General features: G+C 33.3%; 1 protein-coding gene across 1 annotated transcript; it reads left to right on the top strand.

The window, feature by feature from the left end:
• The first annotated feature begins 3,095 nt into the window (after positions 1–3,095).
• On the top strand, positions 3,096–4,914 carry LOC131607316 (methyltransferase FGSG_00040). The gene has a single exon (XM_058879331.1). The coding sequence runs from the start codon at positions 3,175–3,177 to the stop codon at positions 4,768–4,770; it is 1,596 nt and encodes a 531-aa protein (XP_058735314.1). The 5' UTR covers positions 3,096–3,174; the 3' UTR covers positions 4,771–4,914.
• The last annotated feature ends 12,879 nt before the right edge of the window (positions 4,915–17,793 follow it).

Raw genomic sequence — 17,793 nt, 5'->3', positions numbered from 1 at the left:
CCATGTCTGTTTGTCGGATTTCCTCCCGATAGTAAGCGTATGTAGACTCCGTCAGAGCATACCCTGTGTATGCATTATTAAAAACTTTAGTATAATAAAAATATGAGTTTAAAAGTTGAAGGACATAACACTAAAAAAAGAGAGAATAAATTACCCATGTTTACAACTTTTTTGCGAAGGTCTTTGTCCTTGATCGCTCGCATAAAGTTTTGTGCGATGTGTCTGATGCAATACACATGCACTGAAGGAGGATTTTGCCAGCCATTGTCTGAGTTTTTGTATGCACTCTTTATAGCATTTAATCGCAGGTACTTCAACGATGATGGCATTCTAATTGAAGAAGTAACACAATTAGAGACCGATGAGGATGTGCGTAATATGTTTTATGTTTATTTATGTAATATTACTATTTATTACAGCTAGATGATGAAGATATACATGAATTTAGATGTAGAACTCACCAAAAGTTGGAGCCATATCCAGCAATCGTCCCGTATCTAATTTCGTCCGATTTATACCATGTTACGAAAATACCATCAATCCAAATAGACAACCGATTAATTTTAACATTATTAGAAAGATGGAGGCCAGAAACTCACACTTTTCATCTTCCGACAGGTGAATGCACCATCACGTTGGAGGATGTTAACATGTTACTGGGACTTCCTGTTGATGGTACGCAATTAAATGGTCCTTCCGAGGTAGATGATGATGTATGGCCTGCAATCGTAGGGGAAGTCCCACCGCAAAATGCTTTACATGGTTCCGCTGTAAAATTGACATGGCTTAAAACCATTTATCAAGCAGAAGCAAATATACCAACAGAAGAGCATAAAATTAGATATGCTCGAATTTATATAATGATTCTCATTGGGCAACTTTTGTTTCCCGACAAAAGCGGTAACCACGTCCACCCAAAATGGTCGCAATTCCTCTCTGTTTTAATCAGTGTGGCACATATAGTTGGGGTTCTGCTGTTTTGTGTAACTTGTACAGGTAGATGTGCGAAGCTTGCGAGTTCAAAGTAAAAGAAATATCAGGATGTCTTTTACTTCTTCAAGCTTGGACATTTACACGATTGCCTATTATTTCTCCTGCATATGCGTTCCCTCCAGCATATCCTCATGCTTCGAGGTAAATTATAATTTAACTTCATTATTTATTTTTAAATTCTTTTTGAATAACTTTTACATTTTTTTTTATTTTCTTTAGATGGTGTGTTAAAGGCATGAACTTCAAGAACAACCCCCGACACTATCACCAAGGATACCGGTTCCAAATTGATCACATGCAACCAGATCGGGTTTCTATTCATCAGCTCTTTTGGTAATATATTTTGTTTTAACTCTATTTCGTTACACTAATAAATGTATTCAATTAATTATACTTGTCAGATTAAGATAGTTCGATTTGGAGTGCAAGAACGTATTTAATTTGTTTCCATCTTGTTGAAATGCATCAAAGTGATCGGGTATCAACAACATATACTCGATACACCAATCTGCCTTAAAGAACATCACAAGATGAAAACAAACAAGTCTCGCTTAACTCCATGGACTGAACTATACCGCGATGAGCAACAATGTTGGACAGATAGGGAATCTTATACGTTGGAGGGAACACAATTACAAGAGGAGACGAAACCATCACCACAGTACATGCATTAAAATAGGTCACTTCCATTCATATATGCATCGTACAAACACTTTCTCACTGACACGCGTTCAATTCCAAATTCAACAAACCGTCCAAGTGGGTCTCAATAACAACATCAACCTAAAACCTTCTAACAACAACCTCTACCCCAACTATTTCAACAACAACCTCAACACCAAACCTTCCAACAACAATCTCAACCCAAACTATTTCAACAACAACCTCAACACCAAACCTTCCAACAACAATCTCAACCCTCATAACAGCACCATTTTAACCCCAATTATTCCCAACAACATACTCCTAACCCATACATTGACCCACAATACTCTTCCTACACCCAATACACCCAATCTCATTCGCAAACAAATTATAACTATCAAACCCAACACCTACAAACTTATATCCGTCCACCCATGCAATTCACACCTATCACGCATCCAAACTTTGACTCCCCTTACGTCCAACAAAACCCTTCAACCTTTAACACTCAACCACCCACCATTAATTATATCCCAACCTTGACCAACCCTGACCCGCCGCACACACAATCCACCCCAAACTTAAACTTCAATCTTAATGTCAGTGATTATGAGATGTTAGGTGAACTTTGGTCTCCTCCACCTCTAACACAAACGACAAAAGACGACCCTGGTCCAACTGAAGAAGAACAACAATATGGCCGTGGTCATCGTACGCAAAGACCACCTCATTGTGGTACCGATTGGTCATTTGTTTCGTCAACGTTTTTTTTTTTATTTATGTTGTTGTATTAGTATTATTATGTTTAATAATATTTATTTATAAATTACTATCTTGTTATTTATTATTCATATTTTGTTGTATTAATATTACAACTTGTGTAAATTATGTTTAAAAAAAATTAATTAATTTTTTTAATATTTAAAATTAATTAAAACTAATTTTAAATCAATTAACTTATTTATTGGATTTATATAATATATATAACAAAAATATATTAATTCACAAAAAGGAAAATAAAATAAAATAATAGCATGTTTCCAAGTCAAATGGCAACATGCTTTGCAGTCAGCGTGGACCCTACCATGTCTTCCAATGAGATGACGACATGCTTTGCAGTCAGCGTAGACCCTACAATGTCTCCATTTGGATTGTCAACTGGTCTAAAAGTGTGATATTCTTGAAATTAATTTTCAGATTGCAGCATTTGAGGAAAATCAGTTCAGAAGTGTGATAATGGAGGAAAAAATTCGTAAAATTACTTTAAGGTGTATTTAAATTAATTTTTTATGAGTGAACAAATCATGGAAGAATAACACCATAATTGGCCTACTAACATTCATGATTCCATCCAAATCCAATCAGTGATGTGTATTTCAGTCAAACTATAAAGAAGCCAAAAACAGTAACAGAAAACTATATCATTCAAATAAACGACCGTTACATTCAGAAACATTTGAATCTAAAGCCACACTTTCAAAAGAGTTACAACAACACTTTTAAAAATTCAAACACAAAAAAAGAAAAACCAGAAAAATGGCGACAACACCAGAAGAAGAGCACATGCAAAATCTCAGATCCAGAGCAACAGAGCTTTTCATCAGAGAAGAATGGAACCCTTCAATCGAAGCTTACTCCCAGTTCATCACCCTCTGCACCCACCACCTCTCTCTTCCTCAATCTGACTTCAACTCACTCAAGCTTCGCAAATCCCTCTGCATAGCTCTATGCAACAGAGCAGAAGCGAAATCAAGACTGCGCGAATTCAACTCCGCGTTGCTAGATTGTGATCACGCTTTAGAAATTGATGCTGCCCATTTCAAAACCCTAGTTTGTAAAGGTAAGATTTTGCTTTCGCTTAATAGATATTCTATGGCTCTTCATTGCTTTAGAATGGCCCATCTTGATCCTCAAGCGAATGGGAATGATGATTTTCTTGGGTTTTGGCAAAAATGTAGAAAGTTTGAATTTTTATCAAGGACGGGGTTTCTTGATCTTTCGGATTGGGTTTCGAATGGGTATCCGGGTAAGGCTCCCGAGCTTGCTGAATATATTGGGGATGTTCAGATTAGGAAATCTGAGATTAGTGGGCGGGGGATTTTCGCTACTAAGGATATTGATGCAGGGTCTTTGATCTTGATTACGAAGGCAATTGCGATGGAGAGGAGTATATTGGCAGGTAAAGATTTGAGTGAAGATACACAGTTAGTTATGTGGAAGAATTTTGTTGATAAAGTTATAGAATTGGTTAGAAAATGTCATAAAACTAGAGATTTGATTGAGAAATTGTCGATAGGGGGAAATGAGGATGAACTCGACGTGCCTGATGTAGATCTGTTTAGACCCGAGAGTATTGGTGAAATGAGTTCACGCGAGGAAATTGATATGGTTAAGTTATTGGCTATATTGGATGTTAATTCTCTGACTGAGGATGCGGTTTCGGCCAATGTTTTGAGGAAGAACAATGATTGTTATGGTGTAGGGCTATGGTTGCTTCCTTCGTTCATCAATCACTCGTGTACTCCTAATGCGAGGCGTTTGCATGTTGGGGATTATTTAATAGTTCATGCTTCGAGAGATTTGAAAGCGGATGAAGAGCTAACTTTTGCTTATTATGATCCACTTGCTCCGTTGAATAAGAGAAGAGATATGTCTGTGACATGGGGGATTCAATGCAGGTGTAAGAGGTGTAAGTTTGAGGTGGATATCTTGTACAACAAGAAAGAGTTGAAGGAGATTGAGATCGGTATTGAAAAAGGGATGGATGTTGGTAGTTTGGTGTATAAACTCGAGGAACAAATGAAGAGATGGAAGTTAAGAGGGAAAGAGAGGGGATACATGAGGGCTTCGTTTTGGTCGTTGTATTCGGAGGCTTATGGTTCGGAGAAATGTATGAAAAAATGGGGAAGGAGGATTCCGATATTCGATGCAGTGGTTGATAGCATCACAGATGCAGTGGGAAGTGATCACAGGGTGCTTAAGATTCTGAATGAGGAGTTGAAGAAAAAAGCCAGTGGTGGTAGTGGTGATGGAAATTTGGAGATGGAGAAAGTTTTTAGGTTAGGAAGAGAAGTATATGGGAAGGTAATGAAAAAGCATGCAATGAGGAAATTGCTTGAGCTAATTGATTGATTCATTGATTGTTACAAATAAATGGATTCATTAACAGTTCTTTATGAATTTCCTTTTTCATTTGATGTATTCTTTACTTACTTGTAATGTAAGCAAGAGTTTGTTTCATGCCATGATCAACTCAAGTTGTTATGGCTACCACCAATGGTGTGGAATTCAATTTTATCAATAGAAAATCTCTATTTAGATTAATTGTATTCAGCTTCTACTTCTGCTCAATATTCATTTTTCAACAAGTTAGCCAAATTAAGACTGCTGAGAATTTCACATTGCCATGCAAATGCAACCATAAAGGGTTTGTGTATGGCATTATGGATATTGCAGCCTACTACTAAACCAAGTAAATTTTTGTATATCAAATAATGGTCCAACTTTTTTTAAGCAACAAATTATTTAAGAAGGCAACTTCATTACCCAACAAAATAAGTTGGGTAACATTACCCATATGAATTGTAAGCAATTGATTGGTTTAAAAATATGGCATATGACATGTCATTAAAAAAAAAAATATTTACAACTAGTTGCTTTATCTTTTAATAATTGTAAATTTATCCTATGTAATTAAATTGATGTTAGTTTCCAATGCAGAATTTTAATTAATGATCATCACCACAAATTAATTCACTGTGCGTAGAAAACAATACATATGATTTTTTTCTCTTTACATGATGCTTCGGTTTTCGTTTTGATGTTTTCATTATTATATTTTTCTATTTTTTAAATACTTGTTTAAAAAAATACTATTCTTAATACTAATATGATTTACAATTTTTTTTAATAAAAAATATATGATATATTTAAATCAAGATATGTTGGATGACTACTCCTCATAAAAAATGATTGAGTGTAGTTTTAAAAAATCAATAAAACAATAATAAGCAAACTTATTTTCATTTACCCATAAACTTAATAATAAGATTAGCAATTTTATTTCGTGAAGCTCGTTTACCACTGGTAAACGACCTCAATTGCTTAGTTACTTTTTTTAATATTTAATTTATTATAAAATTGAGTTTTTTAATTATATATCATAAATATATATTGCTTCCACATCCAAAATAATCAAATTCAATTTTGAATTTTAATTTTCAAATTTTTTATTTTATCATAAATATTCAATTTCATAATTTTAATTACACCATTATTTAGTGAAAAAAAATTTTCAAATTTTTTATTTTACCATATTATTATTATTATTATTTTTAAACAAAAGAAGAAGATATCATTAAGCAAAAGGAGAAGACAAAATACACAAGGGGGACCAAACCAAAACCCCTTAAAGACAAACCATAAGTCTAGGGGTACCCGACTTGTCTAGCAAGTAATCTCTAATGATCTCTTCATGAACAAAGTTAAATAAATTAAATGACTTGTAAACTAAACCCAAATTAGCCAAGGAGTCCGCACAAAAATTGGCTTCGCGAAAATTATGTGTTATCATAAACTCAATTTGAATTGTATAGTCCCAACACAAGAGCCAACGAGATCGAAACTTCCAAGGCACTAAATGACGATTCTTGAACATATTCACAACAAAAACACAGTCCGTCTCAAGCCAAAACTTAGTGATGTTCAGCCTTTTAGCTTGCTCTATAGCCAAAATAGCAGCAAAAACCTCCGCATTCTCAGGAGTGTCGTGCCCAAGGAACTCACAGAAGCTTAGGACATGAGTAGCATTGTGGTCTCTAAACACACCACCACAAGCAGCCAGTCTCGGGTTACCGGAAGCTACGCCATCAATATTGCATTTTGTCCAACCAATGAGAGGTGGAGACTAAAGCACTTCAAGGAGAGATGTAGGCTTTTTATAATTCATAATAACATCAAACTTCTTGAGCAAGCAGAAATTGGAAATGGACGAATTTGAAATCCTGCAGGTGTTGTTCCCAGTTAGTTTAGCCTGGGCAGCAACCTTCACAACACAGGTCTTCCAATGCACAGCCTTATCCTCGAATCTCGCTTTGTTTCTAGTCGACCAAATATGATAGAAAATGCTAGCTATACTAGCATGAACAACAGACCTGGCCTGAGGGGACCAGTTTTGGTCCAGGAGTTTCCAGCAATCATCCAAGTTTTGAATCACCATATTAATTTGAAGGATATTTAAGAACCAGTTCCAAACACTATTAGCAAACTTGCATTCGAAGAAAAGATGAACAGAATTTTCACAAGAAGAAAGGCAGAGATTGCAGAGAGAGGGAAACAAGAAGCCTCTAATACAAAGATTCTCATATGTGGGCAGCTTATTGTGCATTAATCTCCATAGGAGCATTGAGTGAGCAGGGGGAGTGTCAACATTCCAAGGCAAGGACTTCCAAGAAGAAGAAGGGCAGGGTTTAATGATGTTGTTATAGGCTTCTTTAAGAGTGAGATGGCCATCTTTAGTGGTTTTCCAGATGGAAATATCCTCATTTTCAAGAACATGGATGGTGAAAATGAGTATATTGTTAATTGAGGAAGGGTGACGCTAAACTTATTTTCATTTACCGCTCAATACATTTCACCGCTCAATACATTTCAGTGTGTGCAAGTGGTAATTTAATTTTTAATAATAATTAGCAAAACAATGTAAATATGTTATATTTCAAAAGTAATAATAATAATAATAATAATAATAATAATAATAATAATAATAATAATAATGGTTAACTTAATAAAATTTTAATAATAATAATATTCAATGCATCCCTGACATGGTTCACACAGAGTCGACCATCATCAGTCGACTATCTTCCACGGTTCACATATAGTTGACCATCATCAGTTGACTATCTGACATGGTTTATACATTGTCAACCATCATCAACTGTCTATTTTCCATGGTTCACACATTGTAGGCCATCATCAATTGACCATCTTTTATGGTTCAAACATAGTTAACTATCTTCAATGCATCCCTGACATGGTTCACAAATGGTTTATCATCATCAATTGAATATCTTCCATGGTTCAAACATAGTTGACCATTTTCAATGCATAACTGACATGATTCACACATAGTTGACCATCATCAGTAGATTATCTTCCATGGTTCACACATAGTTGACCATTTTCAATGCATCCCTAACATGGTTCACGCATAGTTAAACATCATCAGTTAACTTTCTTCGATGGTTCGCACATAGTTAATTATCTTCAGTGCATCACTAACATGGTTTATACATAGTTGAACATCAAAAGTTGACTATCTTCCATGATTCACACATAATTGACCATCTTCAACGCATCTCTCACATGGTTCAAACATAGTTGACCATCATCCTATGCATCTATGATATGGTTCACACATACTTGAACATCTTCAATGCATCCCTGACATGGTTCACACATAGTCGACCATTCCATGGTTCACACATAGTTGGCCATCATCAGTTGACTATCTGACATGGTTCATACATTGTGGACCATCATCAATTGACTATCTTTCATGGTTCACTCATAGTAGATCATCATCAATTGACCATCTTCTATGGTTCAAACATAGTTGACTATCTTCAATGCATCCCTGACATGATTCACATATAGTTGACCATCATCAGTTGACTATCTTCCATGACATTATTCATACATAGTCGGACATCATCAGTTGACATTGTTTACTCATAGTAAGAAATCATCATTTGATTATATGACATGGTTCACACATAGTCGACCGTTTTCAATGCATCCCTGACATGGTTCACACATAGTCGACCATCATCAGTTGACTATCTTCAATGGTTCACACATAGGTGACCATCATCATATGCATCCCTGACATGGTTCACATATTGTTTTCCATCATCAATTAACTATCTTATGTTGTTCACATATACTTGACCATCTTTAATGCATTTATAACATGGTTCACACATAGCTGACTATCATTAGTTGACTATCTGACATGGTTCACACATAGTAGACCATTATCAGTTGACTATCTTTCACGGTTCACACATAGTTGATCGTCTTCTATGCATCCCTGACATGGTTCACACATATTCGACCATCAATAGTTGAATCTCTTCCTTGGTCTGTGGTATCTGAATACTCTCAGGAGTTCCTCATCTAAGTCTGTGGTATCTGAATACTATCATAGTTTGCCCCATCTTAGTTTGGGGCATCAGAATTCTCTCATGAGTGCCTCATTCTAATATGTGGTATCTGAATACTCTGATCATGAGTTCCTCAACTTAGTTTGTGGTGTTTAAATACTCTCAGGAGTATCTCATCTTAGCAAGTGGTATATGAATACTCTCGTAGGAGTTTCTCATCTTGGTTTATGGTGTCTAAATACTCTCAGGAGTTTTCCATCTTAGTCTGTGGTATCTGAATACTCAAGAGTTTCTCATATTACTATGTGGTATCCAAATACTCTCATAAGAGTTTCTCATCTTACTTTGTGGTATCTGAATACTCTCAGGAGTTCTTCATCTTACTCGGTGGTATCTAAATACTTTCATAAGAGTTTCCCATTTTACTTTGTGGTATCCGAATACTCTAATGAGTTCCTCATCTTAGTTTGTGATTTCTGAATACTCTTGTAGGAGTTCCTCATCTTAGTTTATGGTGTCTGAATACTCTCAGAAGTTTTCCATCTTAGTCTATGGTATCTGAATGCTCATGAGTTTCTCTTATTACTCGGTGGTATCTAAATACTCTCATAAGAGTTCCTCATCTTACTTTGTGGTATTTGAATACTCTCCGGAGTTCTTCATCTTATTCAGTGGTATCTAAATACTTTCATAAGAGTTTCCCATCTTACTTTGTGGTATCCTAATACTCTCATGAGTTCCTCATCTTAGTTTGTGGTATCTGAATACTCTCATAGGAGTTTCCTATCTAAGTATGTGGTATCTGAATACTCTCATAGGAGTACTTCATCTTAATCTTATATCCTTTGAAGACTTTCCAAAAAAATTCCAAAGACTAATATTTTTAAATTATATTTTATTAATTATCTCATAGTTAAAATCACTTAATTATTTTTATCAATATATTTTAAAAAATTGATATTAAAAAATATTATATTTTTAATGTTAGTAACAATTTAAAATTTTGATATTTTTAAAAACACTGTATTAAAAAGATAAAAATTTTAAAATATTATTTTATCAAAAACAATCTAAAAATTAATTTATTAGTTAATATTTTATTTTAGTTTATTTTATTATAGTTTTAAGATTAATCAAATGAAAATTATTTAATTTAATTTAATTTGAATACTTTTTTTATCATTTAAAATATGTTGCAACGTTTACATATTAATTAATTAATAAAAGGGATATTATTGCTATATAAAAAAAAATATATGAAATTAATTATGGGGAATAGTTCAACTTAATCTTCACGTGAGATAATGTAGTGCCTCATATATATAATAGTAACAATAACTTAATGAAAGTGCACTGACGGTGTAAATTAACTTTACACATATAACCAATCAAAATCTTTATATTTTTCATGTTATATTAATTTTTTAAAATCAAAATTATATTTTAATTAAATACATGATTGTAATGGTTGACATTATAAAAATATTTTATACTGTCATTGTATATCTCTTTTCCTCTAATTTAATTTGCATAAAAACATTACAGTTTAATTGGAATTAATATGTGTTTTATTGAAATATTGAAACATTATTCTCACTATGTCAGTATGTATAATTGGGAGTTTTTTTATTGTGTGATAGTGCACCATTCTATCATGTAATCCAACGGTTCCTATTTATTTGTGAAAAAAAGAAAAAGAAATATGAGGTCTCCTACGTGAGAGATCTATAGTAGCCCACGCTGAATAGGATCTAAATTGGAGAATAGTGAACACTCAATTGAATTGGAAATAATAACCTACATTTAATGTATTTGGGGCAAACTTATAATTATAGAATAATAGTATCTATGGCTAATTAACGTAATAAAGTGTCACATGAACCATTCAAAATTAAGATGGGTAAAGTTACTCAATATTTTTAAATGGGTAAATAAGAATCCACCATTATTTAAATATCTATAGACCCCTATAAATCACATATCTAACTTTTGTCATAAATGTGAAAGTATTGGTTGGAAATTAAATCAAGTGAATACTAGAAGATTATAGAAGCATGATGTGTTCAACTTTATCATTAAGCAGAAGTTTTATTGGACCACAAGAAATTGGAGGCATCATTTTATTTGACTAGTATTTTCTTGTCTATTAAGTTTTTTTTTAGATATTAAGATTTTTATTTGTTTCAGCTTTAAAAAAGTAATTTTTTTTATATTTTTAAAAATAGATTATCTAAAACCGTATTAAATTTTTTTTTATATTCGTTTTTTCTAAAATGAAACATTAATTTTGACATCCTATAACAAAAACATACATTATTATGAAGGATAGAAAAACACTTAGAAAGGGGGGGTTTGAATAAGTGTAGTCTTAAAAACTTGAACGATAAAAATAAATTGCACAGTTATTTTTATCCTGGTTCGTTGTTAACTAAACTACTCCAGTCCACCCCCACAGAGTGATTTACCTCACCTGAGGATTTAATCCACTAATCGCAACAGATTACAATGGTTTTCCACTTAGTCCGCGACTAAGTCTTCTAGAGTATCCTGATCACAACCTGATCACTCCAGGAACAAATGCTTAGACACAAGCTAAGACTTTCTTAGAGTATCCTGACCACCACGTGATCACTCTAATTACAACTGCTTAGACACAAGCTAAGACTTCCTAGAGTATCCTGATCAACACTTGATCACTCTAGTTACTTACAAATTAATGTAATCAATTCTAAGAGTATTACAAATGCTTCTGAAAAGCTATAATCACAACAGTGATATTTCTCTTAACGTTTAAGCTTAATCTCACTAATATATTACAACAGCAATGTAGTGAGCTTTGATGAAGATGAAGTTTCTGAGCTTTGAATTGAACAGCGTTTCAGCAAGTCTTTCAGAATAATTTCGTTCAGAATTGGTTCAGAGTTGTTGACCTTGCTTCTCATCAGAACTTCATATTTATAGGCGTTTGAGAAGATGACCGTTGGGCGCATTTAATGCTTTGCGTGTTCCGTACAACATTGCATTTAATGTTTCACGCTTTTGTCAACTACCTCGAGCCTTGTTCACGCTGTGTCTACTGACGTTGCCTTTAATAGCTTCCAACGTTCCTTTTGTCAGTCAGCGTAGCCTGCCACCTGTACTTTCTTCTGATCTGATGTTTGTGAATAAAATATTTGAATATCATCAGAGTCAAACAGCTTGGTGCATAGCATCTTCTTGTCTTCTGACCTTGAAGTGCTTCTGAGCGTGATACCATGAGAACTTCAGTGCTTCTGCTTCTGATCTCAAGTTCTTCTGATGCTTTCATAGACCCATGTTCTGATTCTGCCTTGACCATCTTCTGATGTCTTGCCAGACCATGTTCTGATGTTGCATGCTGAACCTTCTGAGACAAAGCTTCTGAGCGCTGATTTGTGCATACTCTTTATATATTTCCTGAAAGGGAAATTGCAATGTATTAGAGTACCACATTATCTCACACAAAATTCATATCCTTGTTATCATCAAAACTAAGAATATTGATCAGAACAAATCTTGTTCTAACATATTAAAGACTAAAACTTAGTCAAAATCGCAATTTTTTCAAAAAGTTATATTTCTAAAATGATTTTTATGAAAATCTATTTAAAATAGTTTTAAAATTAAGTGATTTTTTAAAAATTTAATATCTAATTTTTTTCTCATAAATAGATGAAATACCTAAAATTATCTTTTAAAAATAACTATTCAACCAAAATTTTTATTTGAAATTTTTATAAAAAGTTTTTTTATAAATTTTTTTTCCACAAAATTATGTAACACAAAAAATTATTTAAAAAAAAAAAACCAAAACAAACGGGCCCTAAATAGGATCACCTCTGTGTTTTCTTAAGATAAAAGAAATTAAGCCTATAAAAGACATATAGTAACCATTGTGAAGTATGAATTCAAATGAATAATATAGTGAGTTAATTGTTTAATACTTTTGTTTGTCTTGTGAATTGTATTCAACTGGTATGTCTATTTCACAACAAATTGGTAGTGTCAAAAGTATTTTATTATGTAATAAATAAAAAGAGTTTTTATATTGTTAAAAATTATTGCGATAGTCTAGATCATCAAACATGTTTATATATAATAAATTTCGTTTGAGTTCTGAAATATAGTTCACGTTGCGAATAAGAAATTCACGATCATCAAACATTTTAAGTCCGAACATACGAATACCATGAACCTTGCAAGCTGTATTATCACTAAGGTAAACTACTCCACCTTGCACCAGCTTCAAAGTCTCAAAGTATTCTATTCTTGAACACATGTGATAAAATTAACTTGAGTCTATGACACAACTATCTTCAGTCTACAAACTCAATACCACTAGTGCACCGACATCCTAATAACCATCCTCATCCAAAGTAACCACAACTTGAACAAAATTATCATAATCCTTCTTGAAGTGGCCGGTTTTTGGACAATTAAAGCATTTTACCTCTGACTTGTCGAATTTCTTTGATTTGGACAATCCTCTACATTCAGTTCCTCCTCTTGAAACACTCAAGCCTTCACCACTATCTTCAATATTCAAAGCTTTCGCTTTTGAAAATTCTTTAGATTTTACCGCCGTCTGGACTTCATCCAAAGTGATAGTACCTTCCTTACAATAAATAAGGGCATCCTTAAAGTGCTCAAAGGATAGGGTACTAAATTCAACAAGAGTAAAACCTTGTCCTGATCATCAATATTCACTTCAATATTCTCAAGATGATCAATAATCTTGTGAAATTCTTTAAGCTGCTCCACTATCAATTTGTTCTCCACCATTCAGAATGAATAGAGTTGTTATTTTAGACACAACCTGTGACTCAAAGACTTGGTCATATACAATAATTCAAATTTTGCCCACATCGCAATCGTAGTTTGCTCCCTGACGACTTCTCTTAAAACTTTATTCGCGAGACACAAGATAATGACACTCATGGCCTTATCCACCATCTCGGTCTTCTGTGATTGTATAAGCGAGACAAACATCAATGATTCACCATTCAAAGTATCAATACACTTCTCTTGAATTAAAATTGCTTGCATCTTTATTTTTCACAATCCAAAGTCGTTGTCTTCGATTTTTTTTTTGCAATATCACATTCAGCCATATAGCTCACTTGTAAACAATACCCTTTTGCCACATGATGGGTGCTACTTGTTGTGATAATGACACAATTCAATTTCAATCAACACTTTGATATGTGAGGCAAAGAACAGTAGCAACCAAAATGAATAACCTTCAACAATAATAATCAATAAGCATAAAATATAACTGAACAAGGCAAAAAAAGGCGAAAGATTTATTTACCCAATTCGATTAAAATATCAACTCGGAGGGAGATAGCAGCTATCCAATTCACTATATTTAAAAAGTTGTTACAAGAAATTACATGAGTTACAAGAAAAATCCTATTTTCTACCCTAAACAAACTGTGAAGGCGCCCAAGAACAAAATCTTATTTTCTACCCAAGTGTTTCCTAATCTCTCTAACTCTCAATAATGTAAGCACACAAACCCAATGTGTAGACAAGTGTTTTCAAATCCTCTTGGATACTCAAAAGGTTTCCCAAAACCCTTGTCTTTCTAAAATTTCCTTTGAGAATCTCTATACCTTTTGCTCTACCTTTTTACTATAAATTTTAAGATTGTCACACAATAAAACACTGAAGAGATACATATTTGTAATTACTAAAACCTAACATACAAAGCCCAAAACACAACCCATTAATTATTATAATAAAATATTAAAAATATTTTATAATATATTTTATATTAATTTAGATTAATTCGCAAATCGAATCGGTCAAATTCTAAATTCACGAATCGTCTAAATTAGACATTCTTTATGTTTTTTTGACTTTTCTATTTTTGACAATATCGAAATATATTTTTTTCTCCTCATCAATAAATATTTTAAAATATATTTTAACATATAAATATAGTGCAATTATGTTATAGTCTAGGTTATTTGTCTCTTTTAAATTATTGATTTTGTGTGAGTCAATCAACTATCAAATTAAAAATAGAAATGTCCGAAAGAATAAACGAGAAGAGAAGAGAAGATCTAACGAATTTCATTATAAAATAGAAAATGATAAGTATTGTTCTTATCTTCTTCCAATGTTTTAGGGTGTGCCAATAAAGAAATGTTAAGAGAATAACCTTTTGAGAGTGGACACACGTCACGGATAACTGTGGTTGCGGTTATGATAACTATCACTAACAGATTGATTGATTCCTCGTATTTTAATTTTGGTACATCGGAATTCAAATGAGCGTAGCGTTGAAGTCGTCAATCCAGTCCAGTCCACATGTGACTCGCAGCCATATCCAATTCCAAGTTTATCTCTGCAATTGGTATAAAAAATTTTCAGCCATATCTAGTGTGAGATGGTTTAAGATAATTTAACTAAATTAGATTTTGGCATCACATTCTGATTTTTACGTAAGTGCAATTTGTAAAATAATGATTGGGTTCCTTTCATAATAATGGAAGAAGAGAGAAAATTTTCGAGTCTCACATTGATTTATATAGTTAAGAATGTCACTCATTATACTTATTCTTCATTTTATAATGAGTTAGGTCAAATTTAAATTGTATTATTGACACCTCAAAATCATACTCTATTATATGTAAAATTTTAGTTTCTAAAATTTATTAAATAACGATGTTAGACATAATTCAAATTCAACATTTATATTTAGTTAGCATTTGAGTTTAGTTTGGTTAGCATTACTATTTATTTATGCATTGGTATATAAATTTATTGATAATTGTATTTGTAACAGAAATCAATTTTCACATTTTGAGATAGAAAGTTAGTTACAATTTCTATATATATATATATATATATATATATATATATATATATATATATATATATATATATATATATATATATATATATATATATATATATATATATATATGAAATTCTTTCATTTTCATCTTCTTCTTCTTCTTATGCTTCAATGGAGTTTTCCGCTGTTAACTCTCACTGATTGATATCTAGAGTCCCGGTCCTGATTTAGGGAAACACGAGTGTACGTGGGGTGTGTGATCAATTTTGTTCTTCAAATTCACATTAAATTGAAGTTCAAAATCGGAGAAGAATCACATTTCTTGATTCTGCGGAATTGGGAAACACGAATGTTGGTAAGAATTAAATGATTTGGACAAGATCGAAGATGAACAGTGTAAATGGTAGTTTGAGCACAAAGCTTCCAGTATTCGACAAAAAGAATTGGAATCACGTGTGTTGTTTAGAGCTCAAGATGGTTTTGATCTTTTCAATGACAGTTACACGGTGGTTACAACAGATGCAACAGAAGCCCAAACAAATGTGCCACGTGATATGAGAAACAAGGATCAGAAGGCATTGTTCTATATTCATCAGTGTGTGGATACAAAGGTGTTTGAGAGAAGTGCCAACATGACAACACTGAAAGCTGCATGGGATATACTGGTGCGGTGCTATGGCGGTGACACATCAGTGTAGATGTGAAATTGTAGTCCCTACGCAAGCAATACGAGAATCTCAACACGAAGAACAATGAAAAGGTAACAGATTACATCTCCATATTGACTATGATCACGAATGAGATGAAGGCTTATGGAGAAACTTTCTTTGAACAAGTTATTATTGAGAAGGTATTCAGATCCCTAACTCCCCAGCTTGATCACATAGTGGTAGCCATAAACATTCTAAAGACACTAGCACCATGAGAATTTACAAACTTCAAAGTAGCTTAGAGGCACGAGGGTTGCGTCTGACTGAAAGAAACTCGGAAAGGGAGTCTGAACAGGCTCTGAAGGCTTCTTTTGTTGAGAAAAACAAGAAGGAAGCATGGCTAGAGATCAAGGAAAAGAATTTTCAGAAGCCAGAACCTTCTTCTTCAGAAGAGAAGAAATAGAATAATGTTCTTAAGGGAAAGGAGAAGTTTGATAAGAGAAAGATTTAGTGCTACAACTATAACATATTTGGCCACTTTGCCTCTAATTGTTGGTCAAATAAAGAAAACAAGTGTAAAGAAGCCAATATAGCCCGAGGAGATTCAGAGGATGAACCTGTGTTATTGATGGCATATGAGAATGAAAGTGAAAACATGGTAGACTGGTGGTATGTGGGCATTGGTTGCTCAAATCACCTAATTGGGAACAAGCAATTGCTTGTTGATTTTGACTCAATTAAAGAGATCAAGATCAGATATGATGATGATAAGTGTTTGAATGTTGAAGGAATGAGAAATGTTAGAGTGAAGTTAAAGAATGGCAAAGTTGCTCTGATGAAAGATGTATGGCATGAATAGCAATTTGATGAGTGTAGGTCAGTTAATTGAAAAATGTTTTTTTAGTAACCATAAAGGACAATCTCTTGAAATTGTATAACTATAATTAGAAGCTGTTATACAATATGAACTAGGAAGAAATAGGATATTCAAGGTGAATGTTGAAACAACATACACTAAATGCCTTAGTGCAACAAGTGTTGCAAAGGAGAGTGAGTTGTGGCACAAGATATTAGGGTATTTGAATCCAAGAATCTCGTATTTGGAATTCCTAAGATTGTGGCACCAGATAAATCATGTGACGTATGCATGAAAGGAAAGAAACCAAGATTTCCTTTCTCATCATAATAGCCTCCAAGAGCAACGCATGCTTTGGGTGTTGTGAATTATGATGCAAGTGATCCTTTTAAAGTACCTTCACTTGGAGGAAACAAATAATTTTTGTCATTTGTGGATGAGTTCACAAGAATGACACGGGTAGCACTCATAAAGTTCAAATATGAGGTGTTTGCTGAGTTCAAGAAGTTCAAAGTAAAGGCTGAAAATCAAAGTGGACAAAGGTTGAAGATCCTCAGAGCCGAGGGTGGAGGTGAGTTCAACTCTAGTGAGTTCAAGAAGTCCTGTAAGGATAATGGCATTGAGCACGAGGTGAATGCTCCATACACTCCACATCATATT

This window comes from Vicia villosa, linkage group LG5 (genome assembly GCF_029867415.1).
Source record: "Vicia villosa cultivar HV-30 ecotype Madison, WI linkage group LG5, Vvil1.0, whole genome shotgun sequence".
In the NCBI taxonomy this organism is placed as follows: domain Eukaryota; kingdom Viridiplantae; phylum Streptophyta; class Magnoliopsida; order Fabales; family Fabaceae; genus Vicia; species Vicia villosa.
Note: the sequence above shows the minus strand (reverse complement) of the source record. Positions and strands in the feature narration are given on the sequence as shown.

What these genes read in the sequence shown, in the direction of transcription:
- LOC131607316 (XM_058879331.1), top strand. Translation starts at nt 3,175, where the DNA reads ATGGCGACAACACCAGAAGAAGAGCACATGCAAAATCTCAGATCCAGA.